Source organism: Vanessa cardui, chromosome 12 (genome assembly GCF_905220365.1).
Source record: "Vanessa cardui chromosome 12, ilVanCard2.1, whole genome shotgun sequence".
NCBI classification, from domain to species: Eukaryota; Metazoa; Arthropoda; class Insecta; order Lepidoptera; family Nymphalidae; genus Vanessa; species Vanessa cardui.
In genome coordinates this window covers 4,579,759-4,590,771 of record NC_061134.1, presented here as the reverse complement: position 1 = coordinate 4,590,771, position 11,013 = coordinate 4,579,759, and the positions used below count along the sequence as shown (strand labels likewise).

At 33.0% G+C, this 11,013-nt stretch overlaps 1 protein-coding gene across 1 annotated transcript; it reads right to left on the bottom strand.

Annotated features, from left to right (window-relative positions):
- Positions 1-950: 950 nt before the first annotated feature.
- LOC124534160 lies at positions 951-7,434 on the bottom strand. Its single transcript, XM_047109866.1, has 5 exons — positions 7,428-7,434; positions 6,210-6,886; positions 2,120-2,200; positions 1,442-1,607; positions 951-1,120 (listed from the first exon to the last, which is right to left on the bottom strand). Exons 1-5 carry the CDS (start codon positions 7,432-7,434, stop codon positions 951-953), a joined length of 1,101 nt encoding a protein of 366 aa, XP_046965822.1.
- Between the last annotated feature and the right edge of the window lie 3,579 nt (positions 7,435-11,013).

Below are 11,013 nucleotides of genomic sequence, written 5' to 3'. Positions count from 1 at the left end.
TTTCACCTAAAATGGACTTCGAGAGCTCGTAGCTGTTACAAAAACCTGTTTTGTTATCGACCGCTTTATTTGGGATTGGTGATAATTATCATAGATACCATTTAGTTCGCGCGTTTTGAGAGCTGTTTTTTACCTAATCATTATGCGATGTGATACAAGCGCCAGTAATAAGTCCGTCAAGATGAAAACGCGCCCCAACCATTATAAAAAATAATTTGTTTTTACTACCTCCTACTAATATTTAGTTTGTAATATTATAATTGGCGTTGAGTTCTTGTCATATCGAGTTCAATAACAACATCCCTCCTCTTCTTAGTTTCCGTCCACCCGGCTACCCGCCTCATGCACTGTAATATAATCCATATAGCAATGTATGTTCCTAAGGTATGAGCATCATTGATATGCAAAAGAAAGATTATGGAAAAAGCACAGTACCCAGGAGACCCCATTACTGACAGTATGGAATCTTGTCGCGCAATCATGAGAACGCAAAGTCGTAATTAATGTTTTGTTGTGACACTAGGTGCGCGACGAAGCCCAGTTTTATGTTTAATTTTATATATTATATTGTCGATTTATTTTTCCACCCTTGCGACAGGCATTGCATGTACCGCAAACAATCGATCCATCAGATGGCGATTTTCTGAGTGTTCAAAGGTCTTGCGTGCGTTCATGCACGCAAGCAAGACGTACTGATGCGTACTTCTGTCTATCTGAGCGTTATTTGCCTCGGTATCTGTATCACCTTCGTGTTTTAGAGAAATTAATTTAAGTTGGTCATGGGTTGTTGGCTTCATAAATTTTGCGATACAAGTGTACAACGCAACTGTTAAGATTTATATATTATTTTTTCATCCATATTAAAATAAAAAAATAAAGTACTACTTCACGAAATAAAAAATACAATCGTTGCTTACAGTACATAATCTTAATTATATTTAATGTAAAGTTTAATTGTTATTAACACTTTGTAAAAGTATAATAGTGTATGTGACGACGACGGAAGCGATGGACACCAATAGGGGATATTCAATTCGTATAAAATGAGCCATGTGGAAGTTGATCGCACGTGATTGCACCAAGTCTCGAAGCTCGTTGAGCGCACTTAGTAGAGGGTCATCTTAAACACAAAAATTATAACATCATCATCATCATCATCATCATCATCATCAGCCTACTGCTGTCCACTGCTGAACATGAGTCCTCTGCGTCCCTCATCCAGCTTCTTCCGGCGATCTTGCGAATGTCGTAGGACCAGCGGGTCGGAGGTCGTCCTACATTACGCTTTCCGAGTATATATATATCATATATAACATCAGTAAGCATAATTTAAGTTTTGATCGACACATCAGACATGAATGTCACTTAGAAATAGTTAAAAATATCAGGTTACTTAATTGCTCATTTACGCTTACCTCTAACAAAAAAAAAATAAACTTACCAATGTTTTTCTCGATAATCAAATGATCCAACAAACTGACTATCCTTTCCCGCTGTCTATAAACACGCTCGCAGTGGTCAACCAGGCCGGCTATGACTACAACGCACGTCAGGATTCTCCAAAGTGTTGCTACCATGTTATAGTATCCATGTTTGTAGCCTGTAACCTAATACATAAAGCCAATTTTATACCTAGAATGTTTTCTGATATTGTGCAAAAATCTTCCGATATAACCAACCACGTAGGTTAAAACGGACTATGAAAAAAATAGGTCCAAATACAGATTGGCTCCATTTTAGTTAATTACGTAACGAGACATTTTGTATAAACAATCATTTTATAATGAAAAAAAGAAGAATTTGTCGTTACTTTCATTAACTTAAAGCTTCTTACGCTTTTTTATTTAGTTTGATTTCGTGTGTTACTTTAGGATGTCCATATTGTCCATTATATGGTATACAATTTTGTCGACGTAAACTAATATTTAGAATGCTCCAATCACCTATTACCTAACTTGCGTGTTAATAATATGTGCAATTTCTTAACCTTTCAGAAAATAATTTACATTCATAAAAATTAATGACCACTGTTTGTTTAGTTTTTGTAGTAATTAATACATCTTATACTACATATAACATATTAAAGATGATTTAAATAACGTGTAAATATTTTACAAACCTGCGATCCAATAAGAAGGAGAACCGTTAAATTAGTAAATCGTACCAAATCGATCAGTAAACTTAAACTGTTCATTAAGATCTGAAAAAAGTTTTTTTATTTTTGCAGTTAAAATGATATAGGTAAGTACCTTTTTTTCTTTAAAAAGTAATGACATATTATCGGAAATCTTATCTATACTTATAATAAATCTGTAGGGAGGTCAATTCTGTACATGAAATATTTTTCCAAAATAACTATCAGGGGGTGATCAGGGGTCGATACTGATGGCAAAAATGCAATCAGTAAATTTTTTGTCTGTCTGTCTGTCCGTATAACCGTTATAGAAACAAAAACTACTCGACGGATTTTAACGAAACTTGGTACAATTATTTTTCATCCTCCTGAGCTGGTTATAGTACACTTTTCATCACGCTACAGTCAATAGGAGCAGAGCAGTGAAGGGAAATGTCGGGAAAACGGGAGAAGTTACTCCATATTTTAAGCTTCCGTCGCGTGGACAACCTTAATGGTTAAAGCTACATATAAATTGTTTTACGGAAATGTTCTCCTTAAAATTATACAAAAAATATCCCATGACAGCCTTCGTCTGTCTTTTATGGTTGACTCACAATAACACGTATCACTCCCGATAGCTTAGTAGTTCGAAGCTTTCTGATGATGTTTAATTTTAATCCCAAATTAAAAAAGTTCACAGTATTAACTGATATAAAAAAGAAGCATAGAAATCGGTTTAGAAACACCAAAGTTATACATGAAATACGCTAATAATAAAGCTATCGCACGTGAATACTAAATCTATACTACTATATAAATCTCCAGAGTCTGTCTGTACACTTTATTTACAAGTAATTCGTTAGAAGTTTTTTTTTGATGATTGACTGACATATTTTTTACCATTTTTGACATTTTTGTCTGTCTGTGTGTTCTGCTGTAACTGGAGAACAGATGCAAATTGGTATACAGGAAAAACATGTGCTTGCGCAAATGATAGGCTACCTATATACAAAAGTGATGTGTGTGTGTCATCGATAAACACATAAACTATTTGATCGATTATTAAGATTAAATGAATAAGGAGATTATGCTATCCCCATTGATGCAACTCGCCACCAGGTAGCGCTGCGATATAATTATATCTACAGCGTTCAACCGATTGTCATGAAAATGAGTACGTACAAGTATTTTTTCACGGAGAAAGTGGTTATTTCATCCGTATCATTAAAAATAACCAGCAGATGGCCCTTACGAGTATCACGATGCATTTCTATGTCGATCAACCGATAAGTATAAAATATGAAATAAAAAATGCAAATCATTGATCATCACTGAATCAAATAATTTATATAAATAGAAACTACCATGACATTGAAGAAACAAAAGATCGGAACATCAACAATATATGCGCAGCATCATCCAAAGGAGCTACTTATAATTTTTATTTTTAATTACTAGAAACAAATACAATCCGAATTTCTATTTTGAGAGTTGCCAAAACAGTTAGTCGACGTAATGATCAATTTCCAGATCTTCGAGCAAGCATCTTCATCCAGAGATACTGAAAAACATGACGAGCGAGCCAAACGACTAGATGATCAACGATTAAAATAGACTAAGTCACGAACTAGAAGCAATCTCAATAAATCTCGATGTAAACATTGGTTCAATGAATATAGTATGCCCATATTGTCACGCTATAATGTTTAAAATAAACTGCTGGTATAGTGTTGCACAACTGGCAAAATGTATTTAGCACAACTGGTTGAACCACCAGAACCTCTCCTTATCTACGTTACGAGAACTGCTGAGGAGTCTGATATTTCATTAAGCATATTATAAATTACAATTCTTTGAAATTACATCATTTGGAGCAACAAATATTGTACAATACAATAATTTCGCGTCTACGTTTAAAGTGTATCATATGATTGGTTCACTTCTTTCAGTATCTAAATAAAGTACCCAGTTAGAAAAAGATAGATCTTCGATGCATGTTCAGTACCACAATCAATCGAGAAATCATCGCTAAATTTAGGATTATGCTTTATGAAAATAAATGTTTAGTTAAAGATTTTAAAACTGCTCTAGAAGGTGAAACAACAAATGATTCAAAGTCATTATCAATGCAGATAGAACACCACTGAATGCAGAGCATGAAAGGTATTTTAATGCTGCCGTAGCTCCTGAAGTCACAGCTGAAGTTGTCGGTGCAGAAATTACAAAACGAGGTATTATTATCACTAAACGATATGAAAAAATGAAGGTGTCGCTGAAACACATCAATCGTATGACAATTATTACGATTATCCAATTATGTTTATGCGAGCAGAAGATGGATATCATCTCGGACTAGATCAAAATATTCTCACGACAGGCTCTGTGACATCGAACAGTTAGTTGTATGATTTTTTTTGCGTATCGTATATTGGTTTGAGATAATCAATCTAACCATATTCTGAAGTGTCGTCAACTGTTTTAACAATTCATTGTTGACATGTACGCTAGGGTCGAGAACAAACGATTAAACTACATTCGATACAACCAATCAAAACTCTAAGCCAAAGAGTACATTTATTTACGAGATACAATATCGAATAATAAAGTAGCTGCTGATAATGGACAAAGATCTTCGTACAGTGGAAGTCCAAGACATATGCACGAATATGCTCAGGATGCTTTGACGTACGTTCGCGAGTATTACCAAGGTTGTAAATGTAATAACATCGATATTCGATAGAACCCGATAAAAGAGGACGTGTTGGTTTGATGCAAACTTTTACAGACTATAGAAATTTAATTAAAAATGTCATCGTACCTATATAACATCGTATAAGTTTATGGGTGTCATGACCAATCTGCAGCCTATCGAGAACATCGTTGAAGAAGATGAAATAGATGACGAATTTTAAATAATTCTTTTTTTTAAGAATTTGATTAGATCTCGCATGTTTTTTTTTTTATTTGTTTCTTTATTATTTGTACATTGTTGATGATCAGTAATTAATTACAAAATGAAAAATTAAATATTTTTTTTCTGCGACTAATGCGCAGCGAAGCGGGCGGGTATAGCTAGTATATTAATAACGAAAGCCAATTCTTTATATTAATTTGTGCCAGTGATTTTGGGTCGCTAATAAACGAAGCGATCTGGCCGTAGATTTGCAAATTAAAGAGGATTCTTGTTTGTAATTTACGAAGTTGTTACAATTAAATGAAAAAAACTTACTACACCGTCAGTAAGCTGTGATGGTGATATTAAAAAAATGAAAAAAACTTAAACAAAATTAAAGCATTTTTTATCGACTTTTTACTCCTATTCTAACGGACTTAGTGCAGATATACTAATTGACAATATTTTTTTTATTTTTATAGTGTGACTTGCAATTCAATGAAATAAAATCAAAACAAAATCGATCGAAATTCCTTAAAATCTTTTGAATAAACGCGTTGTTTCGCGTGAGTTCCGCAAGTGCCATATAACAAACGCATTTATGTTGTGACATAGCAATGCAGTTAACTTATGTCTATAACGAAAAGTTAATGAAAAGTCATCCCCATCGAACGACACTTATTCCATATAATACAAAGAAATAAATAGCTTTTCTTATAAAGGTTGAAACTTATTTATTAAATCAAATAATAATAGATAATAAACATATCAAAATCGAACAGCTCGTTTTAATTTATATCAATCAAATCTTCTTATTTTAAAGTGATAAGGGTGAAGATACGTTAAGGAAACGCATGAGGAACGAACAAATGGCAAGCTCTAAGGAGATTGTGTATTAAAATCTCAAAATTACGATCATAGAGATGATCATATTATGAAGAAATTGGTCAAATACAATCCAGACCAGCTGAAGAATCGAGAATCCCACGAAGACTAATACAACAACGCTACTCCCAAGTCAATGAAGATGTCTTGGTTTAGCTCAAGAAATAACATAATTGTGAATAATTTCATATATTAACAGTACGGTCAGCACGTCCATGGATTTTCATAATTCTATTATTAAAATGAAATCCGTTATTCTCGTTCCGTTCGTTTGTCTTTTAATGTATTTGAGGTTATAATATACAATTTTCTTACCCTCATTCCATACATCTTGTTGATAAAGGCTACTTGTTCAGTCAACACCAAATAACACTTACTCAACCGCCTTATTTCCTGTCGATCTAGACACGAAATAATGTTAACTGTAAGGAACTTTGGTTTACAACTTTTTCTTGGCTCCTCGTGATAAAACCAATCGCTATTAGTGATGTCTTCGGTTATACCAGCAGTACTTTCTGTACCACTACAAAAATCTCTAACGATTTCTGCTAAAGCACGAAGTCTACATTCCACTTGCATCACGTTAACAGAAAGATCTAGATTAGTAAGTATCTTTATTAATATGTAGATGTATGCGATTGAATAAACTGTGGATATCGTAAATCCGAAGCCATTCGCCCAAATAAAGTAATCAAATAGGCTACTTGAAAGCCACATAAACATGTAGAATCCCATGATTTTGATAAGCCTCCGTCTTATTGAAGTATAGTAGTCGGTACCGAGTATGCCGTCAATGTAGGCGTATTTCTTCAAATACATACAACACAACTCTCCTCCATATTTATAAACATAAAATAAATCTACTATATATTGGAAAATGTCGTAAATCAATTGAACGACATCAGTATAAAGGACTGATATTGTTAAAAAGTTTTTAACATATGTTACTTTATAATATAATGTTAGAAGATTAATACAAGCGAGGACGGTAGCTGATATGGCACTTTTGATGATTTTTAAATATGGATTCTTATATTTTTCTCTTTCACTATTTAAAGAAAATATTTTAAGAAGCCCATTAAACGGTATAAATACATTACGTATTTCTTGTATATAGTCTTTATATTTAACATCTTTATTCATCATTTTTAAATACTAATCGCTCAGTATAACTAAGATATGTTTAACCTTTGAGAATACTTAATAAAATTGATTATTACTTACATATGTCATGTCAACTTCGTTTTACAGTAAATTAAATGAGCTTACACGTGCGTGTGTGAGCATTGTGACGAAACATTATACAGCGTGTTGTTTTCATTTAATTATGTCAACTTGTTTTTTTTTTAATATAGATAAATATAATATAGTATAAATTTACTTGATGGTAGGGTTTTCTGCAAGCCCGTCTGGGTAGGTTATTCCACTCATCAGTTATTCTACCGCCAAATAACAGTACTCAGTATTGTTGTATTCCGGTTTGAAGGGTGAGTGAGTCAGTGTAACTACAGGGACATGATTATGCCACGCTACACTCCATCATGCGCTTTAAGAACTTTTTGCCTATTAAATCAAAAATCCAACTGGCAAATTGTCTGTTGTTACCAATTATAGATTATGGTGATGCATGTTACCCCGATCTTAATGTAACACTTTTAAGTAAACTCGAAAGATTGCATAACACCTGCATACGATTTATATATGGCCTCCGTAAATTTGAGCACATTTCTTCATATCGGTTAATGCTTAATTGGCTACCCATTAAAGATCGCAGGCATTTAAGAATACTATGTATTCTACACTCTCTTGTTTATAATCCACTTGCTCCTTCTTATCTTAAGTCCAAATTTAATTTTCTTTCCGATACTCATGTTAGGCATCTTCGTTCTTCTCATAACCTTCTTCTTTCTATTCCTCCTCACACATCTGGTTTTGTATCTAATTCTTTCACTGTTAACGCTATACGACTTTGGAATGAATTACCAGTCGTCATCAGAGAAACGTCCTCTAAAGATCTGTTCAAAAGTAGGGTAAAACAATTTCTCTTAAAGAAATATAAGTCTTAGCTTTTATCGCCTTACTTGGTTTCGTTCCCTTTTATTTTATTTTATTTTATTTAAGCTGTTATTATTACACTGTACTTTTAGTATTATTGTTAACCTTTTGTTACTTTATCATTAGTATATTATTAAATGTATGTTATATGTATATATTTATAATATATATATTTATGTAAGTGTATGTATGTTTATATATATATGTGTATATGTATGTATGTGTAATGTAATTCAATATAAGGATGGCTTTATGCATCTACTGTACGCTCTTTCTTGCATGTGCTAAGGTTGGCTGGTAGATAAGGCTATATAGCTTTAAGTCCGCCTTTTGCTCAATTTATTTTTTGTTAAATAGTTGTGCAATAAAGTTTAAATAAATAAATAAATAAATATCTTAGTTCCCAAGGTTGGTGGCACATTGACGATGGAAGGAATTGTTATATTTCTTACAGCGTCATTGTCTATGGTTGATGGTGACCTCTTACCATTAGGTGGCCCATATGCTCGTTCCCCAAACTATATCATGAAAAAAAAATATATAAAAGAAATATTGTATTTCGATATTTTTTTCAAACGAGCCAGTAACATAGATAATAATAGGTATTTTTGAGGAATCTATCTTTTTCTTCTTTCGATCTTTCTAATGGGAGGGTAAACCGCTTCGTTACATAACGGTTACGTTACGTTACGGCGCCAGCCTGTCTGGCTTACCTTTGTGTTATGCATACGGTAGAAGCTTCTCCTCTCCCACTCTAAGTCAAAACGCTAGTCATATATGGCATAGTTTAAGTTATCGCTTCAGTCGGGCGTTCCGAAACACACACGTATTTTATCTTTAATAGTACCGATTATTATTTCCTAACCTTTCTATTAAAGATTTAATTCTGAATCTTGTTGTAATTTGCGCGATGAAAGAGTAAAATGAGCGCGATGTTTTTTTTTAATGATACTAGTATGTAAGTACCAACACCTGCCTCCGCCAACTTGCGCCTCAAACTTGGTAGGAAAATAATCTATCAATGAAATCAATTTTATTCAAGTAAACTTCACAATGAAGCGTTTTTGAATCGTCAACAAATAAATACTAAGACCATTTCGGAAAGCAGCTTCTAGCGGGAAGAAACGGCAAGAAACTCGCATAGTTGCTCTTTTTGAATAAACAGATTTACAATGCTGTTGTAAATGTGCAATTTACAGTAATTAGTGCCCTATGATGGAACCCGAGCCTAACTCCAGGCGTTTCTTTCTAAAAAGTACTTTTTTAATAAATAATATGATTTATTTATTAATTTAGTCTTAATAATCTTTTTAAATTTTGAGAATGGTAAATTGACTATATTTTCCGATATCTTATTATATATGCGTATACCATTGCCCAAAAACGTTCTATTTACCGTATGCAAACGGAAACTGGGGGTTACAAGTTGATTCTTATTTCTTGTATTAATAGTATGTATATCAGCATTGATGAAATATTTTTTTATATTCTTTTGTATAAACATTATATTATTATAAATATATTGTGAAGCACCCGTTAATACACCAATTTCTTTAATTTTCTCGCGTAATGATGTCCTAGAGCTAATATTGTAAATAGATCTGATAGATCTTTTCTGTAGAATAAAAACAACTTCAATGTCTGCTGCATTACCCCATAACAACATATGACACTGTGAAAATTACTAAAATAAACTAGTCTAGCAGTACTTATATCTGTGAGTTTTCTAATTATTGTTATTGCATAAATGGCACTACTTAGTTTCCTTGCTAGGGCATACTAATGGGTGCCTTACTGCAGTTTGGAGTCAAGGGTTATCCCTAAAAAGACCGTTGACTCAACAAACTCAAGCCTTTCATTTTTCAAAGTGATTGCAGAAGGATTTGATTTGACATTTGGCAAGGAAAACAAAACACATTTAGTCTTTTTGGCATTTAGTACTAAATTATTTATGTCAAACCAAATAAGAACCCGCGACAGAGCACAGCTTACAACGTCATAGTTGTTTATTTTTCTGTCAAGTTTAAAAATAAGGGATGTGTCATCTACAAACAGTACAATATCGCAAGTATTTTTTACAAAATAAGGTAAATCATTTATATATATTAAGAACAAGAGACGTCCCAAAATTGAACCTTGTGGTACGCCCATTTGCTCCACAGCGCCATTTATATAGATTGAATACAAATATTTTGAACATTTACTAAATCAAAAATCTAAAGGAATAATCTTGCTGGTGTATTTATTCGTATTTGTTTGTATTTGACAGAAGCCAGTAGAGTGTTTTTTTTTCAAACCTTGAGACATAATTTTACTCCAAAGGACAAAATCATTGGTAGTTATATGTTTTCATATTTTTAGAGCATCCTAAATTGCGTGTTAAAAGACATTACGTTTATTAAAACAACGGTCATGGGGGTGGCAGTAAGTAGAAAAACATCAATTCATGGCCTAATTTTTTAATAAAGTAAAATTGATTATAATTTAAAAGCTTTTTGTTTAATGAATTAACAAGTACCTATTATAATTGCATTGAAAACTACATAACAAGAAAAACGATCGAACTATAGCGTTTTATACGTACATAAAATAGGTGCGAAATTCAATATACAGCAGAACCTCAATTATACGATCATTTAATTATCCAAAGATTACTTAATATATCCAAACGCTCTATTATGCAAATTTTGGTAAGAACGATACATTGTAAAATACCTGTTTTAAAACATTTTCTTTCGGATAAAAACGATCTCGTATTCGGCAGTATTTCATGATTCACGAACTGTTATAAAACAACTGCATTATGGTTAAGTTGCCCGATGCAACTTCTCCCAAACGGCTACGAGACTTGAGCCAATACGCGCTATAACCATTTGGCGAAGAACACGTGACAACTGAAAAGTGTCATAGTTGATGGGAATATCGAAAATAGATTACTAGCGTGAACGACGAGGCTTATATTTTTGTATATAATCATGTCTGATAAAGAGTTGACGCCTAAACCCTCGTTATCAGAAGTTAGATGCCACGGAACGCCCCACGTGATTCAAATAATTGTGTAAGT

Coding starts and splice junctions, on each gene's coding strand:
- LOC124534160 (XM_047109866.1), bottom strand. Junction 2,201..6,209: donor ACAAGATGTATGGAATGAGG/GTAAGAAAATTG, acceptor AACTTTTTTCAG/ATCTTAATGAACAGTTTAAG. Junction 1,608..2,119: donor TCCTTCTTATTGGATCGCAG/GTTTGTAAAATA, acceptor TTTATGTATTAG/GTTACAGGCTACAAACATGG.